At 42.6% G+C, this 27,340-nt stretch overlaps 1 protein-coding gene across 1 annotated transcript in view; it reads left to right on the top strand.

Moving 5' to 3' along the window:
• LOC138469725 (vomeronasal type-2 receptor 1-like) overlaps window positions 1-27,340 on the top strand; it is a 164,238-nt gene that overhangs the window by 43,654 nt on the left and 93,244 nt on the right. Inside the window, exon 6 of the mRNA XM_069609030.1 lies at window positions 9,410-9,533. Coding sequence (XP_069465131.1) covers window positions 9,410-9,533 — 124 coding nt within the window. The remainder of the gene's footprint in view (window positions 1-9,409; window positions 9,534-27,340) is intronic.

Below are 27,340 nucleotides of genomic sequence, written 5' to 3'. Positions count from 1 at the left end.
CTAACTTCTCTATGACTCTCTATGACTACTCCTGGATGTACAACTTAGAGATTCCAAGTCTTGCTGCATTTGTCAGTTACACAGACATTCTGAGCTTTCTCCAGCTTCCGCACATTTGCTCCCATTGCCTTGTTAAATTAGAGCTTCTTATTTCCAGAAATTACGAACACCAGCACTCTACAGACCTTTCATATTGCTCCAGGGACCATAATCTTACCCACAAGTTAAAGGTCATCATCTCTTGCCCATGATCCCTTGTGATCCAGATGACTGTCCACACAGGTACAAAGCTGAATTTAATGTATAGTATGTCAAACATCATCAGTCTAATTCCCCCATCTGTTAAGGTAATCGCTTGTGACTGTGGACTTCCGAACCAATGCCTGCTCTTGCAAAAGAAGGACGAGCTTGACACCCAGACAAGAGCACACATAGAGAGATAAGTGCTTGATAAATAAAGCAGACACTGCTGCAGACATAATCATTTACTCATACATTTCCTCAATCATTACATCCTTACATCATGTTTGTGGTTAAAAAGAGTTGTGCTAATAGCTAATGTATAGATATTTGCTGTTTCCTAAGAATATGCACATACATCAGAAAAAGCTTATCATGTCAAAGACACACCAAGCCAGAACTACCAAGGCAGGGCTCGTTGTGATGTCTCCTCTTTTCAGAACATTCTGTGACATAACCAAAACCTTGTGTATCTCCTTACGCAGAGCCTACATTCCTAAAATAGCATGTACCTTAAACAGAGTACAAACCAGATTAAGCAATAAATATAACTTTTATCTTACAACTCAGCAAGTATTCCGGGTGGGAAAGGAGAAGGGAGAGGATGGGGACTTCCTAAGGTGAATGGGGTTTAAGGATACAAAAGAAGGGATACCGACACCTGGGGATCGAAATCATAAGATAGATGGTGGATCTGTTTGACAGGAATTACATCCCTCTCTGGGATAAGGTAAAACTTGACCTACATCATTGGGGACAGCTTGCTCTTTCATGGGTGGCCCTCCTCAACTGTATTAAGATGACAGTCAATCCTAATTTTTTTATTCTGTTCCAAATGCTTACAATAGTGGTCCCGGCCCCCTTCTTGGCTAAACTTCAGAAGACTTTGCTATGTTTTCTGTGGGCAGGCGTGAGACCAAAGGTGGCTTATTGAACACTGGTCCTGCCGGAGGACAAAGGAGTGGGGGTTTCCCCAAACTGGTAGCTTACTATAGTGCGGTGCAATTACTGATTATGGTGGACCACTTGGGCCTGAGTGTGGGGAAGCAATGGGTACATATGGATAACCAGGTCCTGACACTGGTTATGCTAGGTGAATGGTTAAGGGTCTCACAAAAAGATATCCCCCAAAGAGTACTGATGCATCCAATCTTAGCAGTTTTCTGGTCGGTGTGGCTAGAGCGGGGAACTACTTGTTGGCTGTCGACGTGGCCATTGCCACTCAGCTGTATATGGGCACCGCCCCTGCAGGATTGGATTGAGTAACCAATGCAATATCAGGCTTGGTATGAGGCATAACTGTCAAGGGCGGGACAGCTGTGGGAGGGTGATAAATTCTTACCCCTGGCCAGATTGGAGGAATGCTTGTGCATAGGAAGACTCTCAGTCTTCCGCTATCCGCAACGCAAGGGGGTGATGACAAGTCCTAGATAGGGAGAGAACATTCAGAGGGACCTAACTCCCTTCAAAGGGATCCTACTGTGGGACAGTGGTACCAAGAGGCGAATATTGTGGTTATATGTTGAATTGAGACAAGGGGACCTTGCTGATTGTGTCGTGGGAAGGGAGACTTGAGCTAGGGACATGGGAATAGACATCACCGATCAGAAGTGGGTGGCCATTTGTATGGGGCCTAAGAAATCTACGAGGTCCTTGCAATACAGAATGCAGGCCTACAAGATAATACACCATTGACAATACCCGCCGACAAGGCTTGCTAGCATGTACGCAGGGGCAGACTCAAAATGCTCATGATGTCGACAGCCGCAGACCGACCATTACCATATTTGGTGGGGGTGTTCCCTCATACAAAGATACAGGACTGAAGTGCTATCTTGACTTAAGGACCTGGTTGGGATACAATCGGGGAGATCGCAGGGTTTAATGTTGTTTGGGGTAGTGTTGAAAAATGAGAATGCATGGGCTGAGAGCCACATGGTGCGTATACTGCAAGTGGCAGCGCAAAGTTGTGTGGCACTGCAGTGGAAAAGGTGAGTGCTCCCTCAGATCAGGAGTGGGTGCAGAAAGCACGGACAATATATGAGATGGAATATCTTACGCATCTGCTCAATGAGACTCGCATGAACATAGAGGGCAAGTAGCTACCCTTGTTGACTAAATATGGGTGTTGAAATGGTGTAGAAGGGCTAAAGGTCAGAAGAGGGGGGAGACAGCTGCGACTGTGGTTGTTCTTTTTTTTCTCTATTTTAGACTATGCATGGGGAGTGGTGGGAGGAACAAGGGAGGGGAAATTTCAAACACTGACATGAGCTAAATATGTTTTGAAGTGCAGTAGAATACTAGTGATTTGATGTGTTACAGAATGATAATAACATTTGATTTAAACAAAAAAACAATGTCAATATTGGATAACCTGTTATACTGTGCCTCAACCAGAAGTATTGAATAAGAAATGGGCCCATTATTTTTACAGATATAATTACACAGCAAGTATTTGGAAGCACTACCAGGAAAATCATTGTTATTTATTTTGTTGTATTATTTGTATTTGGGCAAAGAAACTTCAACTTTTATAAAAAGAATACATTTGTCTTTATGTTAAGATTACAGTAAAAGTGGTCACTCTTCCATACAGTATAGCATCATCAACAATGACAATAGTTAATATTTCATTCTATAAGCAGGTGTAAACATCTTAAAAGGCCAGTTACAGCTACACAAATTGAAATGGGTTTACCCCCTAGGCAATAAAACCAAAAGGAATCACCATCCACAAAGTTAACTTCTTTCACAATACTGTCAACAAATAATGTGTGCAGTGCATGGAAACCTGTGCAATAAACAACAGATGTTTCAAAGTGTCAGGATTTATTTCAACCTTATAAAAGCAGCAGGAGGCTTCTTCAGCATTAATCTTAGAGCGATGTAGTAGAATTTCCCCTGTGTGGAATAAATTCCATCTAATCTATTGAAGTCTTCTTTCTAATGCTGATTAGAGAATTCACTCAAATAATGTGCCATTACCCCATATTTCTTGTGCTCCCCATTAGATATTGCATGAACGAGTGCTCAAGCAATTTATTGATGTTCTGACACCAACTCAAAGAGTATAATGAGCACTTTACTAAGGCAGGACAGTTCACTAGGTCTATTTTGTCTTTGCAATTTCCCTCAAAATTACCTCACAATAATCTTCGCTATTTCCCAAAGTGTGATTGTATTTGACCTCGAAGATCGCACGTAAATCTTTGTATAGCATGTTTGCCGGGGGGGTTAGGATATGACCAAACAGTGTCAGCTGCTTCCACTTTACAACAATCTGCAGGGTCTCAAGCCCTAGCTCAAAGCAGATAGCCACCACAGGAACAGCACTAGGGACTTTAAGGACCCTCTGCCAAATGAGATCCTCAATTTTATCAAAATGCATCAGGACATTGTGGCAGGGTAACTGCGACCCATATTGTAATTTAGGGTCTGCTTTCCCCTCATAAAATAACCTAGCCCGTTTGAATGAAAATCTGCCATATCTCTGCTTGACTTTAATCATTTGATTAGATAAAAGGAGAGCCCTTCGATTAAGCTGACTTTCCATGAAAACTTTATGAAGTCTACTGCAAATTGTTAACCCCAAGCACACAAAGTTCTCTACAACTTTTAACTTTTCATTCTCAAGCCACCAGGCAAAACTCAATAGTTTCCTTTTCCTGGTAAACTGAATAACTTTAGATGTCTTGGTGTTAATAGCCAAAGAGTTAGCCCTGGCAAACTTAGAGAAGGCACTTAATAACAACTGTATGCCGATGGGGGTATGATCAACCAAAAGGAAATTGCCTGCATAGGCCATCCAAATTAAGACCAATTGGGTATCTTTGGAGAGGCGAAAGAAACTGGATCCAAATATTCATCTAGATGAGAGACATATGAGTTAAAGAGGCAAGAGCCCAATATGCACCCATACCTCAATCTGGAATGAGTTTCAATCTTCCTCGAAAGTTGGCCAGATTGATCTAATCTAACCTATATATACCGATTTTGGTGTAGTAAAATAAGGTTTCTTAAAAGGCATTCAGGGACTTTCTAACTAGACAATTTGGACCACAGGACATTCCGATTGACTGTCAAACACTGGCAACAGTTCTATTGAGGCGGCGTAGATAGTGGCGTATTTACCTGACCATGCTAAATCCTGAAGACACCTAATCATAATCCCATTAACAGTGGTGCTATGTGATTTTCTGAAGCCGGTCTGTTTTTTTTTGTCTGCCAGCTTCAATAGCTCCATTTTTCAAATGTCTTAATACAAGGGATGTGAAGATATATCCCTCTGCATCCAGAATTGTAATGGAGTCGTAATTCTTGGGGTTGGTCCTTTCACCCCTCTTATAAATGGGTATGACAAAGGACTTGGGAATATGTGCACCCAAGACAATTTCCTTAAAAAGAATGGACAAGACTGAAGACCACATGTCCAGATCTTTTTAAAATAATATATTAGAAAGTCCCCTAGGGCCTGGAGCCCTGGATTCACTGGAGGTGTGAATAACTATATTTACTAAGCCCTGGTTAACTTCCAATTGCCAGATATTTTTATTGGCCTCTTTATTTACCAGAAAAGACACAGCTAGGTTGTTATCACAAGAAAAGACGAACGTGAAATGTTGTACCTGGCCAACCTCTGAGACTTGGTTAATCTGACCACTGGACTGCCCATTATTAGTTTTCTTTATGAACTCCCAGCAAGCCCCCATGTCGGCATTCCTCAAGTTCATGAGCATATGCTCAGCATGCCTCTGTAAAACCTCTGCACGCATACTCATTAAAGTACTTTTATATCATGTCCTCACCTTTTTCCTCATAGCTATGCTATGCAACCTGCCATAAGTGGTAGTTTCGATTCGCCTAATCTCCATTGTATTTCTTTTTTGCGTGCACTATTTCTTCTTTGAAAATGTGTATTTGTTTTTGTATTTGTGTTTATTTTATTTATATAGGGTTTTAATTGAAAGCGCTTTACAGTTTAACAACATGAATACATCCAACATGAAACAGTAGAAGCAAACAACAATATGTATGAATCAAACCCATAAACAGTAAGTAGGACAATTTACATATGAGGATGAAGAAGAGAGGAGGAAGAGGGGAAGGAAAGGAAGAGGGAGAGAGAGTAAGGAGTAAAGTGAGTCAGTAGGATGAGAGAGGGACTTAGGAGAGAAGAGGGAAGGTAGGAATAACTATGAGGGGGTACTAGAGGGAGAGAGAGAAAGGTGAAAGGGAAAAGGTGTCAGGGTGGGGAATGAAGAAGGAGTGATTTCAAGGAGGCACGGAAGGAGGCGTAGGTGGGGATGGAGCGGTTAGAAAGAGGTAGGGAGTTCCAGTGTAAGAGGGCAAGAAGTTGAAAGGAGCAGAAGCGAGAAGAGGCACAAGGGGGAGAGGGAAGAGAAAGTAAGAAGAGGTCCACAGAACGAAGGGAGCGATATGGGGTATAGAATGAGAGAAGAGAGGAGAGATAAGGGAGGGCAAGGTCATGAAGAGATTTAAAGGCATAGAACGTGAAATTTAAGTTGAGAATGGAAGGGAAGCCAGACTAGGTAAGAGAGTGAGTTGGAGATGGAGTCATGAGGAGAGAGAAGGCAGAGGGTACGGATGGCAGAGTCGTAGAGGGATTTGAGGGGGGCAAGATGAGAAGCGCGGAGACTGAAGAACAGTGAAGAACAATAGAAAAGGCGAAAAGAGATGAGGGAGGAGATTAAAAGTTTGGTGGCATGGAAGGTGAGAGAAGAGAGGACTTTACAGCCATTGAAGAGATGGTAGCGACATGGGCGAGAGGTAAGGGAGATATGATGGGTAAAGGAGAGGGATGAGTCAAAGTGAATGCCTAGATTTTGAGCATGGGTGGAGATGGCAAGATTAGAAGAGGGGACATGAATAGAAGGAGGGGGAGAGAGAGGAGGAAGTGTGTTAGAAGGAAGCAATAAGACGTCAGTATTATCAGTATTGAGAGAGAGATCGTGAGATGACATCCAGTTTTTAATGGCAGTAAGACAGGCAGAGAGATTTAGATGTAAGTCAAGGGAGAAGGAAATAAAGGAGAGGAACAGCTGGGTGTCGTCAGCATAGAAATTATGAGAAATCCCAAAGGAAGAGATGATAGGAGCAAGGAGTGAAGTGTAAAGAGAGAATAGGAAGAGCCCAAGGACAGAGCCTTGGGGAACGCTGCAGTCCAGATGGCGATTAGGGGAGGTTCGACCACCCCAAGAAACAGCAAAAGAGCGGTGGGAAAGGTAAGAGGAAAGCAAGATGAGGACAGATCCCAAAGGAAGAAAGAGTATTGAGAAGTAAGGGGTGATCGACAGTATCGAAGGCAGCTGAGAGGTCAAGGAGGATGAGAATTGAGGATTGCTTAGTGCAGCTGTATAACCCTTTTTTTGGTGATCAACAGTATCAAAGGCAGCTGAGAGGTCAAGGAGGATGACAATTGAGGATTGCTTAGTGTACCTGTATAAACCTTTTTTTTTATTGATTGTCGACCTACCTTGACCGCAAACACTGTAGATATAATATCTGTTATTGAGTACTCAAAGTGAGCAGCATTAAAAGAGAAAAGCTTCCATTCATATAGAGTGTCCGACAGGATGGCTTTAATTTTACAGTTCATGCTTTTGATAGAACCATCATTCCATGTTACCCGATACTTTTCCCGATTCAATTGTAGACCCAGAGGAGCACCTACCTCAATTTTACCCATTTGTACATCAAAATCAAGGCTCACCATACAACGGTCGCTGCCGTCTGTTGAATTAACAAAAATCTTACTGCAATGATCAAACAAGAATCTGCCAACAAAGTAGTAATCTAAGACCGATTTAAATGTTGCTCTGTACCATGTGGGTTGGCTCGGGATGTTCCCTGGGACAGCCCCATTTGTCATTAACAAACCCAAGGAATACATTGCACAAAACCATCTTGAACCTCTTTGGTCTTTGCCCATTTGACACAAGGTTATAAGGATATGTTTCAAGTATTCTTCCTCAGTCTGAATTATAGGGCAACATGAATGTAAGTCCCTGCCAAGCGAATTATTCCCTGAGTATAGACAGATTTCCATTCATTCACAATATCAATTAAACAAGCAGGTAAAATGTCCAATTCACAAGCTTCTTTGTTCCAACAGAAGTATAGCCACAGAATTTGCGGTGTGATCCCTTTTCTAGAAATTAGTAGTTTGACTATTAGTGCCCCAACATGGTGGAGGACATTTGTCTTGCAGTCAATCCCTGGCAATGTTTGACTGCAACCACGAGACCTCCCGATGGGAGTCCAAAAGCACCTTTATTGGTGGATTTTACAAATGCAAGATATCCCTCTAATGTGGGGCAGACCATCAGCCAGGTCTCCTTTACTATCCTTTGCTCTGCCCCCAGTCCCAAAACTCGAACTAAACCATCCTATGAAAGAATTCAGGTAGGACTCTGATTAACTAAAATGGCATGGAATAAAGCTGCTATGATTATTAATCCTAACCCATTAAGTAAGAAACAACTTGTTGCATTGATGACAAGTCATACATCCCCTTTTCTGATAACAGATAATCCAGTGCCATCATGTTCTGAAATGAATAGGGAGCAATGGATTAGATTAGATGTCTTCCTACAATGATAATGGGGCATGTGCTGTTGAATTTGCAAATACATCAAGGCCTGTGGAAATGTTTACAAGCCTGCTTTCTAGCTCTACTACTTCTAACCAGAGGAAACATCCCCTAGTGACAGCATAAGACCCTGTAACCTTCTCTAGCAAAGAATGTATCCACTGATTTTGGTGGCTGGCAGGAGTGCAGATGTTGGGTGACGGTCATACAGTTCATACTGTGCATGTGCCTGACCAATTGGAAGGCAATGTTTTGAATGCTAGTCTCCCTCATAGCCAATAGCACCATGTGGCCTTTAGATGAGCATACAATGATCCGGAACCAGCGGTTCTGATGATCATCCCTGAAAATCTGACGACAACTCTGTACATATATTCTTGGCACAAATGGCAGTGGAATTCATAATCCCCCCTCCCCCACCCCGGTCTTGAATCCAAAATTACCTCTCAGTTGAGCATACTTCTGTCTAGTGTACCCACTATTTTCAGGACATGCGAATGGTGTTTGGTCTCCACCACTAATTTCTCCTGAAGCCCTATGCATTTTCTTCAGGTGCACTGTCATATTACAATAGGGGTACTTCCCAACTCAGCAGAGCTTTTCCCAAACTGTTAAAACAGGAAGGCCACTGCATCTGGACTAGTTTGAAAAGGTATCCTGGAAATAGAATTTGTAAAGCAAAAGGTAACGCCTTGAGGAGGCAGGCCTGCTGCAGCCCACAACGGTTTGGATACTAAAGGTAAGCCTGGGGACAAGTTTGTAGAGCCATTTACACAGATCCAGCAATCGGATATGTTTGACGTGGTTGATGCAATCTGAGTAAAATTAAACACTGCATTTTCTAGCCATGGAGAATTTGCGGGTAGAGTCTTCTAGACAGAGAAATAGTCAACCTGAGCTGGAGTGGAGACAGGGTGATGTTCAACAACTCCCAGAGGCCCTTTAAGGGTTTGATATGCTCAGTAAGTAATTCTACACCTACATTTGTTAGAGAGAACGCTTACAACAGCATTATTATCTAATTGTTCTTGCATTGGAGAAGAGTGCACAATGACATCTGTCTCAAAGTACACAGGCAACTACACAAGGTTACGCACACAGGGAATAGGCTGTGTGGGGGCCGCTCTGATGCGGCGGGGCTCTTTTATTTAATTTTTATTTTAATTGATTATTTATAACGCGCTTGATACCCAGAGGTTTCTATGTGCAGACGCGCGGATCGAACCTGTGTAACTCTGCATAGTCTTGCTTCCAAGACAAGCACGTTGCCCCTGAGCTCTCCTCCCGAGGCTAGGGACCTCAAAGGGATACACTGCAGATTTGCATTGTGAATAACGCCACTGATTTGAAAACTCTCTAGTAGTGGCACCATTACCAACATATACGTTAGTGTGGATCAGTTGCATCAAATTCAGAATGTGTATGCTGTCTAAATTGCCCCTTGTTATTTGAGCACTTGGACACAGGCAGAACACGCCAACGACTCCTTTAGCTGCCTTCATTTCAGAGCCTATTTAATGCTCCAGCCCAGTGACTTTTATTTATACTTCAATATTCCAGGTGCCGCTCTCTGTGTGCAGTCCCAGCTGTATCTCCGGTTTTAGGAAAGCTGCTAGGGAAGGCCAGCCCACCTGCTGTTTCCTGTGTGTCCCATGTGCCCAAGGAGAGGTCTCCAACCAAAGCGGTAGGTGATTCAGCCATTCTGGCATCACATCTAGGGCTGGGGGAAAGGATCTGTGCCCATGAGTGTACAGGAATATTCTATTTTTCTTTTCTTTTTTTAAAAATATTTATTTTCAAAATTACAGCATTGAGAAAAGACAAATAACAAAAGCACAACATATATAAATCCATACTAAGAACATCCAACTATTTACAGATCCCCACCCACAGAGTCACATCCCATTCAATATCAGGCCTAAAACAATAAAAGAAATTTACCCCAAATCTTGTTGAATAATGCAATTTTCTTCTCTCTTAGATACAAAACCCTTTCAATATCCGCCAATACATGCATCTCAGCAATCCACATTTAACTGGTAACGGGAGTAGAGGTTTTCCAATGTCTCAATGTCAGCTTCTTACCCACCATCCCTCCCCGAAAGATCCACTTTCTCTGGGAGGTACTCAAGTCATCCATTACATCCGTGCTGCCCAGCAAAATGGTCTTAAAATCCATAGGAATTCGCTCATCGAGAACCCTCTCACAAATCAGGTCAAATTCAAACTACATACCCCTCACCCTCGAACACTCCCACAGCACATGTTCAAGGGTGCCCACCTCATGTACACACGCCTAACAATCAGAGGTATCAGTCATTCCTCTCTCCAACAGTCTCTCAGGCTTCCAGTACATTCTATGTAAAATCTTGATCTGACGCAATCTCTCAAGCAGACTCAAAGAGCACAATTTCACATTCTCACAAATTCGAGACCAATGATCCTCCTCAATGTCCTCACCAATCCTCTGGTTCCAATCCAGTCTCACAGCATCATTCATCTTAAAATTAGACACAATTTGTTTATAAGCAAAGCTAACTAGGCCACAACCACTCACCCCCGGGTTCCAACCAAGCCAATCCAAATTGATCCCTTTCTCCATATTCACATCACCCAACGCTCTCCTGATCTTCCGATAATCCGCCAGACTAAAAGTAGGTATGTCACAGACGGAGATCTGAGGAATATTCTAATGAATAACCAACGTAGACTAGTTCCACTAAGCGTGTGCATTGATCCAGCATGTGGCGGGGCTTCAAATGCACATTCACTGCAAAATCATTCTTGGGATTTGCACTTTCTAAATAAAAGATCATCACATTTTGATTTCTGGTTGCTGATTTTGTAAACACGTACTCATTTATTCCATGCAACAGTTCATGGGATTCTGACCAGGAATATTTGTACAAGGAAATCATTTTTTAATTTAGCTAGATTTTCTCTTGAGAAAAGAAGGTATGGTTCAATTGGCAAACCTGTATACACAGAGAGAGGGTCTGTGACTTCAAATGTTTTCAGAATTTGCAAACCTTTATATGTGTATTATATCTTGTATAACACACGTTGCCCCATTGTCCTCTCTGTTTCTTGCTTTTCATACCCACAATTGGCACCCACTGATTTTCAGAGGTTTCTTCATCCCTAACATTAAAACAATGTTGTAGTGTAGCAGGTGGAGGCATTTACCCTAGCTCCTGACCCCCTCACTGCCATCATACTGGACATTATGCACTCAGACAGCCAAACAGAATTTACCCACACACTAAATTTGTGGAAGGATGCCGCATGGAAGGATGTCAGCACGCACCTATGGACATCATGGAACAATAAAGGGAAATATGACAAGGGCAGAGTGATGTCATAAAGGGGATATATAAACCTATGCTGAAATTATATGAAAAATACTTAAGAGTAACAATGTAACTGAAGCACCAAGAGAAACATGTACCTAAATTTAAAGTAATCGGGAATAAAAAAAAAGTTGAATTTACTTACTTGTCAATAACTGTAAATACGCAGCAACGCAAGGAAGAAAGGAAACATATAGAGGTTTGCTATAGAGGAAATATAACGTGGCAAGGACGGCCATGATAGGAAAATGGACACTGCCACATGTCGAATTCAACCAACATACCCCAGAGACAGACCATGGTTGCAGAATCCAGAGATACTGGAAAGCTCTGTGTGCAGAACAACAGAATGTCAACAGAGGGCTTTGATCCTGCTGTTCCTAAGGAAGAGGGTGTTTCGGCTTCTACCCCGGAGGACTTACGGCTGCCAGCCCAAACCGCTGATCCATTCAACTTTCCCGTAATTTCAAGTCTACTTAACTTACTAGATAGAGGTCATGAGCTCACGCATTATTCCATTAGGGAGATGCAGGGTTCGCTTTCCTTAATGAAAGACAAAATGGCAAAAGTGGAAGGCTTTATTATGGCAGAGGAACGATCTAGATCGTCCCACCTGGCCCAAGTTGAAACACTTTTGGAAAGGATAGCAGTTACCCACATCCAGCCCCCATGTGGGATCACGACCGCCTCCCAAAGCACTCAAACAGATAGGGTTTCTGGTGCTATAGAAGCACCACAGAGATCTTATGCCCAGGTGGTGAGTGGAGGAAAGGGTGATAGAGTGGAACACGTATGGGCTGAGGAAATCAACTTGGTAGAGGCTTTGAAATTCCAACATATGCGTCTGTTGCAGATGGAGCAGCTAGTATATAAGCTTGTTGACGTACAGCGTACGCCAGACCCTCAAGGTGGCGTAGGAGAGGCTATTTTGGCTGTTGATAGGCAGGCCTCTCCACCTGACAGCCCCTCCATTTTGTTGGACTTTATTAATGATCAGACTAAGCCCCCTGACATGGCCCCTATACCACGCTCAGACCTCGAGGATGACCCCGTGGAACATGAGGGTAGAAACTTTGTTTCGCGGAAAGCTAGGAAATCTTTTCTAAGAGCTCAGAAGCGACTGAAACAGACCAAAGCGAGACTAAAGAAAGTCGACACGGCCACCTCCGGCCCCGAAAATGCTTTGGTGACGGAGGTGGGGCCATGTCCCATTAATGGTACCTGCCACGATGACTTGGGAATGGCCTTGTATGATCTAGACGATGAAAGTAGGCGGCATCTGCAGATTGCCGCCTTGAAGATCGGAAGCACTCACACTGTGCCCCGTCCCCCGGTAAGGGTAGTTACCGACAAGCTCCAACCTAAGATGCACTGCTTCTTCCCCAATACTGCCTCTAAAAAAGTGGCTATAGGGTCGACAGCGGTCAAGCAAGAGGCCGAAATGGCGCCCTTACAAAGTCCCGCTTCTATCCAGGAGATTCCTATTATGGTTAATCCGGATGTCCTGGGGTCCCTGGGCCCGGCTCCCTTACAGGAGGGACCCCTCGAACAGCCGAGCAACCTTGTTAGGGCAACTCTCACTACTTCAGCTTCAGTGTCTCCGGCGTGTGCTCCTTGTGTTGAAGTTGAGTCCCCATCCTTAGTAGCTCCGGGAGGGTCAGACCTGGAAGCGCCATCCTTTGCGCAAACGCCAAAGGATATGAAACTAATAATAGGGTGGACGAGTAATCCAGAGATAAATGGGCCCGCTCGTATAAATAGATCCTTCCTAATGAATGCATTTTTTCAAATCCCAGCACTAAGAAATCTCTCATCCAAAGACCTGGATTGGGTCAAATTAGCGACCCACAATAACAATAGAGTACTTAGTAGAGTTCAATCGCAAATTATTACTAAAATGTTATTTGAATTTGCTGAAGACTTTTATTCCATTGGGCTTGTCCCTAGATTGTTCTCTGATATGGAATCTGCATGGGCATTCCTTGAATGGGTTCAGCCCCCCCCTCCAGTATGTTCAAATGCTCTGGCTGGTGACCTGCCTCATTCACAAATTAACAAATTATCTATCCAATTGGCGTCACTTTCGCAAGCCTTAAGTGGATTAGCCTGGTTGGAACCTTTGATAAAAGTGGCAGTTGCCAATATAGAGCCCAATCCAGGCTCATAACTTCCATACTTGAAGGTGGCCTCTTGGAATTGTTGTGGGTTAGGCAATCTCACAGCATGGCACAAGCAAGTTGAGCCAGACAAGAGACCCGACATTTTGTTTCTTCAAGAAACCATGTCACTAAACGCCTTTAGCCTAGATGGCTATTCTTGTTTCTCCATTGCGGCTGCAAGGTTTAGCACAGGTCGCCCCTCAGGAGGTATAGCAGTTCTTATAAATAACGGACTAAAAGTCATAGCATCTGTAGTGGATTCATCGGCCTCTTGTGTGTTGGTAAAACTGACGCTCAAAGGCTTTAAAGATCTGAATCTACTCTTATTATCAATATATTGGAATCCTAAAGTTGTTCCTCTGGACGTGTTACTGGAGGATCTGGAACAGATTCTATCCTATGCAGCCAGTGCTTGCCCCGACTATGAAATCATGATTGGAGGCGACTTGAATTGCTATATATACCTAAAGAGCGTAACATGCTCCTTTTCTTGCTGCTCAGCCTATACTCAACAGGCCAAGGACAGAGGGCAGAAATTATTATTGTTTTTCCAATCATGGGGGCTATATCCAATACAATTGGCTCCACAATCCATTCCGTTCTCATGGCATCGAGGTTTAGCCTCCTCACTTATTCACTATTTATTCGCTTCTAAAGCGAGTTCTGGGCTGCTTGAACCCATATTGATATTAGACTTAGGTCTGAGCCATCATCATATGCTGTTTTCTCGTCTGCATATGAGGTGTGAACAATATGCAGCTTCTGCCCCTGCATCTCTATTGGTATGTGATAGACACACTATATCAGTAAAATGGCACCCTGCTGTGTGTAGGAAAGTGACATTTTTGGTAAACAGGGACATCTTAGTGAGTTGGGACGCTAGGATTTCTATAGAGAATGTGACCAAAATTAATGAAATAAATGCTAACATGATCCACATGCATCTGGTAGATGTTGCGAAAGATCCCTTGGAGAAGGCTGAATTTGGGGTTGCCCAGGTCAACGCTTCTCAGGTTGCGTGCTTAAAAAAGCAAAGAAATTGCGATCTTCGGTTTCTAAGGAAGCGCGTCATATGTCTGTTTGGTTACATTCGTCAAAAAAACATGATTGTGGCGCGCTATAAGCACCAATTAAGATTGTTGTGTCGGGCAGCCCACATTTTAGCCAACCAACATATGATTGGTCTGTTGTGCAAAAAAAAAGTCTGGGACTTATGGGCCATTTTAAGAAATCCAACAGGAAAGGTCGATCTTCGCACGGTGGCTGTTATTTTAGGCCCAGAATGGGAGAGGTTCTTTGGTTTGAAATTCTCTGTACCTGATAGGTATATCGATTCAGAAAGTACCCCCGTGCACTTGACCCTTCCGGTGATCTGTCCATGGGAATTAAATGATATTATATGGGCGATTGAGCAATTGAATCCATCTAAAGCAGCCGGCCCTGATGGGCTGCCCCCATGCTTGTTTAAGTCCGATCCCCACTTTTGGGCCAGATACTTACTTCCATGTTATCAGTCGATTTATCATACTGGGATCATTCCGACATCATGGCTAACAGCCATTATTATTCCCATACATAAAAAGGGGGTGGTAAGTAATCCTGCGAACTTTAGACCTATTGCTCTGATTGACACAGCTGCAAAAATCTTTTCACGACTTATTTTGGTGGAATTAGAAACCCATATAAGGACCCTTAATATTTTGTCCAAAGCTCAGGTAGGATTTCGTAGGGCCATGGGTACTCAATTAAATGCCTCAATTTTAGCACATTTTAGGAGATCTGTGCATGGAGAATCAAAGGGCTCCATTTACATGGCAGCCGTGGATCTCACGTGTGCCTTCGACAATGTTCTGCGAGCGTGCCTTTGGCAGAAGATGTTGGCTTATGGCATCCCATCCACCCTGGTGGCCCTAATTGCTGCTTTACATACGGATACCTCTTGTCAGATTCGGATAAATGCCAAAGGGCTTCTTTCTGCCAATATTCCTACGTGGATAGGGGTCAAACAGGGCTGCAATCTAGCTGCGGTTTTATTCAATCTATATCTCGCAGATATTGAGAATCTCTGGAAAGATATTAATGCATTTCCTGTAACATTGGGCTCTATGCGACTGCATTGGTTGGCATTTGCTGATGACATTATCCTATTCGACAGAGTGCCATTCGGTCTTCAGAACAAATTAAACATATTCTATGAATATTGTCTGCAGAACAACATGACTGTCAACCCGGTGAAATCACATATTATGATTTTCACGGCAAAAAAAAAAAAAATGCCTAGATTTACCTTTACTATCAATCAGCAGCCTATTTTTAGGAGGGACTCGATTGTTTACCTGGGCTATCACCTGTCGAATAGGAACTCAATTGGTGGATGGCGGACATTGCTGAACGCGAAGCTCAGCCCGCTTATGGGTCAAATGCGAATAATTTTCGCTAAATACTGCAGTTTTTCTCTTTTGCCCCTTATCCAATTTTACATCATGAAAATAGAGCCCATTTTGCTCTATACGCTCGATATATGTTTGTTGCAGCTGGGGCCTTTGTTAAACCAGATCCAAGGACAAATTTGGAAGAAAATCTTAGGGATACCAGGCTATGTTCCAAATTCCATCATATTACATGAGTTGGGGCTCTATCGTCTGGCTGATAAATATCTTTGGAGGAAGTTAAATGCTTTCTATAAAATCCTTTTGCCTCCCCCAAATTCACTTTATGAGGATTTTCAGTTAATGTTGGATAAAAATTGCCCGGCTTCGGTTTTAGAAGCGAAGGTAGAAATAATGGAGACTCTAACTTCGCTTAATATGACTTTGATGGACTTGATTAATACCCCAATTAAAGTTAAAACTCGCTTCTTTCGCAACTCTTGGGCACAAAATTCTGATAAGATCGGGGGTTATTCCTCCTTTTCGACCTATGCTATGTTCAGACATGCAATTACTCCAAGGTTGCCTTATATCCTATGCTTTCCTGACGTATTCGGTTTTGGGCTGGGTATAGGGATTTGGCGAGGTGGGATGAATGTCGATTCTGCCAGAGTAAGTTTGTAAATGAAACTCTTGAACATCTCTTTATGTACTGTGAATTTTTCGCTAAGCAAAGATTATGCTGTTTGGATTCTGTGTTTTTTTCTTATTCTAAGTTTGAAGCCAACTTAGTATGGTTAAGATGTATGCAGGGCTCCTCGAATGCCATTATTTTGGCAACTGTTAGACTTGTTTCACTGATTGAAGAACAGCTGCTACTAATGAATTGTACTTTTTTTAATAGGATGGGTTTGGCCTATCCCCATGGGTAATAAGGGGTATGGATGCAGTATCTAGCTTTGTACCTCGCTTAACTGCTGTTTTCTCTTCTGTTTTTGTCTGTGTTTATGCTCGTTTTGTTTGATTGCCTGCTATGTCTTCTCTTTTTGCCTCTGGCTATCATGCGTATGGGAGTTTCTAGGTGGTGGGTATTTTATTATGAAGTATTGTCGGTGATTTTTTGTTGTGCCTACTGTGTATTTGTATTTGTATATTTGAATGGATCTGTCTTAAGGTATTCTTTAGAGGAAATGAATTTAGGTGAGGTGACGCAATATTATTGTATTATTTTCATGTATATAATATCTTTTTAAATGTATTTTTATGATGATCAAATTTTGTAAAGGTGTAAAGTAAATTTACTACCGAAACAATAAAAAAAAAAAAAAAAAAAAAAGAATGTCTATGTTGACTTAGGATCAAGGATACCAATTTAAGGAATAATTGCAAGGCACAAAGGTAGTTAACCAATAAAAGAAAAGGGCACATTTCTCTAATATTAAAGAAGAAGAACATATCTGTAAGGCCAAAGTATTGGACAATTAAAAGTGTTGGAAGTAGGGTGGAGTAGAGTGAGCAAGTCTCTAAAGGCCAGGTTGGAGTAACAGAACCCTGCAAAACTGAATAAAATAGCAGTAAATAGAAGGCTGAAATTGACAGATTCTTGGTCTCTTCACATGTGACCCAGAAGTCAAAAACAAGGGATATTCATTAGAGCCGCAGACAAATACATGGTGTGCTCACACTCCCTTGAATGTTCCAGAACAGTGATCAGGTTGCAAGGTCAAATACAGACAGAAGACTTTGGTTTATGGCCGACTGATGAGAGATGGTGGACTAATTGGAAAAACAGGGAGTAGTCTGATTGGATTCAAACATCTAAGTTCTGTTTCACGTAGGTGCTTCTAAAGAGCCGAAAGTCCAAAGTTGGGATAGTATGACAACCAATCAGTGGGTCTAAGGGGCAAGCTAACATACAATGTTGCATAGACCAATCCACTGCCATTGTGTCCGCTATAATCAGTAATATACGTATTTAGAGGCAGTTCAATGTGTGCCCTACAGATCGGGGGTAGCCAATGATGTACTAATTTGTATATGTTCTATACGTAGATATGTTCCATTAACCATCCCCTTCCCTCAATAGGTTTAATAATTTGCCACTTAGAATGGCATCATAGATTATGCATATTGGGGTATAAGACCTGTATGTAATCAAGCTACTGTGTGAGTGTGCATGCACCAGTCCGATGCCTGTTAGTTCTCCCTGATTTGTTAAATGAAAATATAGTTGTATGTTGCCATATTCCTTGTGTCTGTCCGATTATCTGGTCTGAGATCATCATTTGTTATTCCTTCTTGAACCAAAGACGCTTCAAGGTGCTAGAGCACAATGTTATTTCATGTATCTTACTGAAATCGGATTTTTGGAACAGCAGCATAATGAATTGCATTTAATGGTCTTATTAGACAAAGACACAACAGTAAAGACAATAAAATGACACCTTTTTGATGAATTTAGCACATTATTTTACACAGGTGCTTCCTTCATTGCAACCTTCTGCCTCCCTATTAAAGTGCAGTTTAACAAGGGGACATTTATGAGCGATATAGGCCACATCCCCTGTATTCTGACTGTGCCTTTTCATATGGTTCCCGCACCCAGTGTAATTATACAATGCAATACGAGTGCCTATTACATCCTATTTAGTGTTTTCTGTATATGGTCTCTTGGTTTCAATGTCTTAACAGTGAGTATTTTCCCTTATGAGATATGCCCTGCCCATTCACTGATTAATGTGTATTTCTGGCCATTGGGTGATATTATGAGTTTTATGGGGATATTAGGCCTTTACTACAGTAAGCTAGCATGATGATGCACAGCTGCATGTCTCATGTCAAGTCAACACTGAGAAAGCCCTGGAATTCCTGACAATCAGTCTCAGGTGCAGTCAAATTGAGTAAACTACCTCCAGACAAAATGGACATAATGATGGCGGCTCTGAAATAGTATTCTGTTCAAAGCCAAACAAAAGAGGTGATGGCTAGCAGGTTTACAATTAATCCTAACATCTGACATTTATCTAGGCAACCCCACAGACCATTGTTGTTTGCCTGCCAAGCCATTACAAAAGGGGAAAGACCATATGTAAATCAGGCTTTGTTCTATACCTGAAGGGACAGTCCAGGATGAACTGCTAGGTCAAATCCCTTCTGCATAAGACTACAAGCATCCCCAGACATGTTTCGGACTTGTCAGGCCTCATCAGCGAGGAGTAGCTTGGTTTTCAAGGCCCAGCAGGCACAGGACCCATAACTGGGCATACCCATCCCAGTCTGGGTGACCAAGAAAAACAAAAGAGGTGATGGCTGGAAGGTTTAGAATTCATCTTAACCTCTGGCATTGCTCTGGGCAACCCTCCAGACCATTGTTCGTCGCCTGGGTGCTAAGCTGCGTTCCTTTGCATTCATTGTCTGTATGTGTGCAAGTGTGTGTGGGTGTATCTTCATACAATCTCTGTATTGGCAATGAAATTAATTGTGATTTTTTTCCATCTTATTTGTGTCACTTCATTTTATTGAATTCTATGTACTTTTGTACATTTTGGAAATTCCATTCTAATGCTATACGTAGAAACGTGTGAGGATAGCTCAGTGAACTAAGTGACTACAGCAAGTTTATGACTTGCTCCTGCATCCCATCCCAGTACATAATACTTGTTTTACCCAATAAGTTTCAATTAACCTTTCATTTATATTGTCAGATTATTTAGAATCCTGTTTAATGCTTTACATATCCACTTTGGAAAACACAAACTACTGTGGCTTCTCATGAAAGAACAGAAGGCACACATCTTCATATGCGTGTGAACAATTTAAGATTGGATCGTAAGTGATGTGGTCAGTTATGTTTGAAATATAAAAATCACAAAAAGCTGAATCATGTGTCTTGCATGTCAGGCTTTTAATGTCCTAAAAGCTGGGCAATTGTGTCAGCACTTGTCAATAATAACAACACTTGAGCATGTGAGGCTGTAGCTTCCTTATTTATTTATTTATGTATTTATTTATTTAAGTATTTATGTCTTTATTGTGCATATGTAAGGCACTTATTATAACTATATATGGTGTACACAGCTTAACCTGATATATTTTCCCAGAGTTGATCCCTGCTTTTATCAATTCAATGCAGGACTCCTCCTTTGAATGCCTGATCTGCAGGCTCTTTATCTCTCCTGGCCTCTCTCACAGTGGCCACTATATACAGGCCTCCTGTCCAGGTCACCCTCTTCCTCTCTGAGTGGGCTGAACTCTCCTCCTCCCTCCTTGCCTCTTTTGCAACCTCTGCGATTCGTTCTCTCTCTCTATTCTACATTGGCACCCGACTCACTCTGCAGGGCACACCCTGGATGTTCTGATCTCCTCAGACCTCACCTTCTCTAACCCTCTCACCACTCCTATCTCTTGGAGGGACCACTTTCTCCTTTCTTCCCACTTCACTCTCTCTCTACCCCTCAGGTTATGCCGACTCCAGTGCTGCTTCTTTGTGATTCGACCCATGAAGTGTGTATCAATTGAGGCTTTCGCCACCACTTTCTCTCCTCCTCCAGCAATTTTGGCTGACTCAGACCCTGACATCGCCCTCTCTAAACTTCATCTCTCTGTCTCTAACACTCTGGATGTAATTGGCCCTGTCATTAGGATCTGCTTCAAGTCCAAATCCAAGAGCAATTCTTGGTTCGACTCCGACCTTGCCTCCCTTTAATGAAAGTGTAGGGTGGCTGACAGGAAGTGGAGGTCATCAGGCGTACCCCCTGATAAACTGGCCTGCTGCCTGCTCCAACGGCAATGCAGACTCTCTTTCCTCTCTAAGAAGAGAGCTTACATCCAGCCCTCCCTTCTGTGGCATCTAACAACACGACTGAACTTTTCAAAATCTGCAAGGAGCTGGCCAATCCTGCTACACGGCGTTGGCCTCTCATTTCACTACTAAAATTCAGGACATCCTGAACATCCTCTCTTCCTCTCTTCCTCTACCTCCTCATCCTCCTTCTCTACCACTCCTGGCCCCTCTGTGGCTGCCACTCGTCTTCCTATCTCTTCCTTTCCCTTGTTCACCCATGACGATGTTTCTAGACAAGTCTGATCTAGGAAAGTCTTGTCAAAGCAGGTTCTCCCTTGCTCATCCAGAACCATCAAGGACCACATCGACACCCTTGCTCCAGCCTTGGCAATTTCTGCAATCACTCCTTTGACACTGCAACCCTCCCCTCCCCCTCAAGCACTCCCTTGTGCACCCCCTTCTTAAGAAAACCTCTGCCGATCCTTCTTCTCTAGCTAGCTATCTCCCAATCTCCATCACTCCCATCCTGGGCAAACTCCTGGAAAATCTGGCCATCTCCCAGCTTAATCTGCATACTGAATATGTTGACCACCAGTCTGGCTTCAGAGCTGCCAGAAGCACCTAAACTGCTCTCCTGAACACCCGTGAAGACTTGCTCTCTTATCTTGAATCTAATTTTCCTTCTGTCCTCGTTCTCCCCCATCAATTGTCTGCTTTTGATACCATGCTATCCTAAACAATCGCCTCTGTGATAATCTGGGTATCACAGATCAGGCTCTAGGTTGGTTGACCTCCTTTCCCACCAACTGACCCTCTCATGTCCAATTGGGTTCTTTCCTCTCCTCTATATCTCACTCTACTTGTGGTGTTCCCTAGGGGTGTAAACGTTCTCCCAGGCTTTTCAACCACTGCTTGGCACCTCTTGCCCACTGCATCACTACTGTCTGCTCCAATTTTCAGTTTTGTGCGGATGCAATCTCTGCACCTTCTCTCATACCAGACTGTCTGGCTGCAATTCAGGAATGGTAAAACTGAGATCCTCCTCATCGGTACACCTGCTCCCTCCTTTCCCCTCTCTCTCTGCCCCTCTTCCAGCTCCCTCCTCTGAGGCTAAGAACCTTGGTGTCATCTTCAAATCCGCCCTCTCCTTATCTTCTCTCCTCACATCTACAACGTTTCTTAGAAGTCAAACTACCATCTGCACCTCCGCAAAGGTATTCTTCCTTTTCCACAGAAGCTTACTGTCTCCAGAGCTTTGATCCTCTCTAGGCTGGACTACTGCAACAGCCTCTTTCTAAATATGCCTGCCTCTACTCTTCTACCTTTATGACTTATCAAGAACAGGACTGCAAGACTTGTCCTTGGCATCAAGCCCAGGGATCATATGTCTCCAGCTCTGAAATATCTCCACTGGCTCCCTGTGTCTGCAAGGATCAAGTTCAAGACTATTTGCATCGTCCACAAAGCTTTCTGGGGATTGGGACTGCACTACCTCCAACTTTTTCTTCCTAAACATCTTTCTTCTCGAGCTATCCACACATCCACCTCCAACTCTCTGAGGGTCAGATGCTTCTCCAAGCAGAGTGTGGGAGGCAGATATCTCTCCTCGGCTGGGGCTACCCTTTGGAATAGCCTCAATGCCTCTCTCAAACTTGAGCAGAACCACCTCCAGTTCTGAAAGCAACTCAAGACCGTCCTTTTTGCTTCTGCTTTCTCTCTTCCTCTCCCCTGCTGATGTCCCTGACTGCTCTGCGCGCTGGTTACCAGGCTACCCTCTGAACTTGAGCCCAGGGACCTGCATGTCCAGTTGCCCTTGCACTGCCTCCAAGCTCTCCCTGCACTTAAGGGACTGTACCTGCAAACCTACAGTCCCTTCTCACTAAGCTTATGAGCCACCCGCTGGCTGCACTTATTGAGTTACCTTCACTTCTGCCTCCCTGCCCCCAGCACTTCTCCCCTCCCTCTTCCCTGCACTTGCGTGATCTGAATGACACAAGGCCTAGTAAGATTTGTACTCCCTTTGTTTCCCCTCCGTGTATTTTCGTGCCTTCAAACACTTGGGTACAGGCACGTTATAAATGTCATATCATATCATATCAAATCATATCTTAAAAGGGCACTTCAAATTTCATGAGGTTGAACCTAGCATTTTATAGCAGTACCTCATGTTCGAGGCAGACATTTGCATATTATGAAAACCTGCTTTCAGGCGATTTGACAGATTTAAGGTGGCAGTAAGTGGTCATGGCAGTCACTGCTGCCAGGTGTGGCCCAGTATGGTTCTTCTTGGTGTGCCCCTGGAATAACCTCTCTGCACCCATTACATATTGGGACAGCACCATAGTTAAAATATGTTAGAAAACGAAAATAGCATTCTGTTTGGTTCACAATTATTTGTAATTTTAGTAATTACACTTATTTTATTTATTTTACTTCTGCACGTGATGTCACCAGGGCACAAGGTTATATGGCATCACTTCCTGTGATGTTGCCTTGGACAAAGGTCAAGTTTGGCACTTCCTGCGATTTCATTGTATATGTGATGTCACATGCGCTACCCCAGGTATTTTGGTAAATGTGCATACCTGTACATTGATGACTGGTCTTGGTTTCAGGGCATTATTAACTGTTAGCACTGGGAAGTAGAGGGGGGAGGTGGGTGTGTGTGTGTGTGTGTGTGTGTGTGAGAGAGAGAGAGAGAGAGAGAGAGAGAGAAGGAGAGAGAGAGAGAGAGAGAGAGCGAGAGAGAGACCGACCAGGTGGGTGATTAACTCATGGCAAGAAAATATGAAAGCCTGTTTTGATAAAATGAAGCTTTCTGCAGGCATTTAGGTGCCTTGTTACAATGGAACAATGTACCAAAAGTAAAAAAGAACCGCGCCACTTACTACATAACTAGGAACACACTATTCAACTTGAAAATCACACCAGCATATGTATTCACCTGTAATTCTATAAATCAAAATGTTGGTACGTGTTTCAAAATGAAGCATTACAGTGCACAATCTTTTAATTTCATAAAGTGTTGCCATGTAACTTCAAGTGAAACCTTATCTTGTGCCAGTCAAGTGAGCTTGCAGTGCATCTGCTTTCTAGAAAACATGTATCTGAAATAAAATTAAAAAAAACTAAAATAAAACGTATTCCTTTATGAATGCAGGTAGAAATCTACTTTGATTTCACTGTGCACACAAAGTCTGTGAAACTTTGAAGTAGGGATTACATTACTGTTTAAATACATAAGAAATCATTGGTTTTATAACATGGCTTGACAATGCTATTTTCGTTAGCCCTCCAGTGAAATCTGGCAAGCACATGTATTTTATAACTATGCAAAGATGGTTTAATGGGGGAAGGCTGAAATTGCAGAGATTAGTTTACACATTGTGAGAATACAGACCTATATAATCAAAGTCATCTAAAAAACTCATTAAAATAAATATCATAAAGTCCATCTGTTCAAGGCCTCTGGGTAATAGATACTCCCACCACATTCAAGAGGATATTCTAAATAACTACATCCAAATGTATTCCAGTGAATGCAGACAAAGTGTTCTGAGTGTATAGGAATCAGGATTGACCATATGGTTGGTGCCAGTTTTCCAAATATTGCAGCTTCAAAACAAAACAATAGTATTGCACCCCCACTCCCTCCTTTCCTGTCACTCTCTGGCCGGCTTCTCTTGGCCCTCTTCCTACTCCCACCTGTGAGGCCAAAAACCTCAGGGTCATCTTAAACTCCACACTCTCATTCTCTCCTCACATCTCTGACGTCTCTAAGAAGTCTCATTACCAGTTGCACCTCCTCAGAGGTATTCTTCCTTTCCTCGCTTCCCCCAGAAGCTCACCGTCTCCAGAGCTCTGGCTCTCTCTAGGCTGGACTATTGCAACAACCTCTTTCTAAATCTGCCTGCTTCTATTTTCTGCCTCCTGAAACTCATCCAGAACAGGACTGCAACACTTGTCCTTGGCCTCAGGCCCAGGGATCGTATCTCTCCAGGACTGAAATCTCTGCATTGGCTCCCAGTGGCTGCGAGGATTAAGTTCAAAACCCTCTGCATTGTCCATTAGGTATTGGGGCCTGGGGCCTCAATACCTTCAACTCTCCCTTCCTAAATATCTTCCTTCCCGAGCTCTTCGCTCATCCACCTCCAACTCCCTCCGGGTCAGATGCTTCTCAAAGCAAAGAGTTGGTGGTAGATCTCTTTCTTCGGCTGGGGCCTCCCTCTGGAACGGCCTCCCTGCCTCCTTGAAACTTGAGGAGAATCATCTCCAGTTCTGGAAGCACCTCAAAACTTTTCTCTTTGCTTCTGCTTTTTTTCCTCCTTTCCTCTGCTGACTTCCTGGCTGATACTGATAATGCACTGTTTACCTGGCCTCCCGCTGATCTTGGGCCCAGGCCCCCTGCCCGCCAGTCGCACTCCTGCACTACCCTCCTGGCAACCCCTGCACTTGGGGACTGTTTCTGTATCCCTACAGTCCCTTACCAGCACTTGACACCTGTTGTCTGCACTTACCCTTGCACTTGCCACCTGCTGGCTGTACTTTTAGTTTGTTATTTATCTTGTTATCCCATGTACTACACTGTCCCCTTCCCCTTCTCCCCTCCCCCTCTGCACTTCCCTCCTTCCCCTTCCCATGCATTTCCATGATCTGAATGACACCTGGCCTGGTAGGATCGCTTGTGTGTCTTCCCTCTGTTCCCCCTCCCTTGCCTTGTCATGCCTTGACACACTTGTGTATAGGCACATTATAAATGCCATATCATATCATATCATATCATATGGACTAACCTTTTCACATCAAACAAATAACAAAAGTCCACCAGATGCTCAGTAATGGAAGATAAAGCAAAGGGGCCTCTGAGGGCTGTGTACATGACTCATGATATGATATGAGGGTTTATAGTTTAGGAAAATGAAACTCAATATGTCACAGGACCCAGAAATATATGTTAAAATGATTTAGCCCATAAAATTACAACCATGAGGAAAAGTATGTCAGCACCATGAGATTCCCCTCTACAAACATGTTCACAGGTATAGTGAGCAACTGAGGTTGTGAACCGATGCACATGCTTCATAGCCTGACATGAATGGATAGATCAACATCTGTGAAAGCCATAGGTATTTAAAACACAGATTGTGATAACAGCGAGTTAGGTAGTCACATTTATATTTTTATTGAAAAGATGCACTTGCAAATTAATACCAATGATCATGTGATGAAGAGAGAGAACCCCTACCTAACACACCCAAATAACTCAAGGTTTTTTATGGGGTTGTTTTTATTATTTCAGAAAATCATAATCTTAGGTAGATACATAGAAAAGATAAATTAGCATTGTGTGCATTCTAAACTGATAGATAAGCTCACACCAACCGGCATTTCTTATACATGCATATGCTAGGAATGAACCACAGCACAAGAAAAAGAGAGCATATAATTTAAGTGAACACCTATTACATGCACCTTTCTGTTGAATTTTCTTCATGATTCCAATACATATTTTTGATACACTGACCGAAGCAGCAATGTAATTATCAACTTAGAGAGTACTGAGAAATTAGATTGTCGTACTAGAACTAAATACACAAATATATGTAGTGGTGTGACTGAATGTGTGTATTACATTCAGTGGGACTGGCACAGACAAGCCAATTCTTATTTCTGTATATCAGCTGTTAGTGTGTCTATATGTTTCAATCTGGAGACTTCCCCAGAATAAAGTTAAGGACCACCTTTAAGTGATTTTATTTAAATAAAACAACATTTGTATTCCCGTTGCAGCGTGTTGCATGCCCCAGAATTGTGGGGCAGGATTGTACAGTAGAAGGCGCCAAATAAGCAGGTTTGCCTTAGTGATATATTTACATTATACAAATGAATCCAAAAAAGATCAGCCACAACTCTTCAGATCAAAACCAGACAGTCCCTAATTTTAATCTAGGGTTTCTATTGTGGATAACACTAGTAGGTCTCCAGAAGAACCAACACATGTGGTAAATTCCTAGACAACCTTTCTCTGGCAGTGCATTATTCCACAGATGCTTCAGAGTTTGGTGGAATTCAGGGCATAAGTTATTTGGTGATTCAGAGAAATGGTCCGCTACAAGCATTTTCAAGGTGGTGTCTAGAGGTATACCTTCTGTAAAACAACTTTTCCTAGACATTTCCACGAAGGGGGAAGAGCTATGTATCACTCACTTATTAAGTAAATCAAGCAAATATTACTGTAAGAGTGTATGGTTTGTCTAGGTACCCTGAGGTCAAGATCCAGATGATTAACATTTTGAAATGTAGTATCTGAGAACCATGATTTTATTGAAAATCCTGCATTATTCTTTGAAAAGTAATTAGAAAGTAAATCCTTCAAACCACCAATATAATGGTAAAACCACCCACCAAGACAAGCTTGCTGACCCCCATTGGTATGGACCAAGAGGTGAAATACCAACAGTCCCCAGACTGGGACTATTCACCTTTATTACTCATCAGCATTTAGACATTTCTGCTGATATCCTCTTAGCAACATAGTCCTATCACTGGTATTGGAGAGTTATAGTTTCCTTTAACAAGTACACATACTGAGACGAGACCTACAGTAAATTGAAATATGCAAATATACACTTATTAAGACTTTTTTCACTGCAAATAAAGACACGTTGCTTCATTTTATAGAGACAGGCAATAATTATTGATTGAATTGTCAGCCTTTGCAATGCTGGCTTCACCTAAGAAATAACTGCTGTTGTTGATGTGTTTTACATATTAATATGTTTGATTGAAGCTATTAAGTCCTGAGCATCATCACATCAGAGGATGTTCCC

This window comes from Ambystoma mexicanum, chromosome 1p (genome assembly GCF_040938575.1).
Source record: "Ambystoma mexicanum isolate Mex_15411 chromosome 1p, UKY_AmexF1_1, whole genome shotgun sequence".
Taxonomy (NCBI): domain Eukaryota; kingdom Metazoa; phylum Chordata; class Amphibia; order Caudata; family Ambystomatidae; genus Ambystoma; species Ambystoma mexicanum.
The sequence above is the reverse complement of the archived record's forward strand: the minus strand, read 5'-3'. Positions and strand labels throughout refer to the sequence as shown.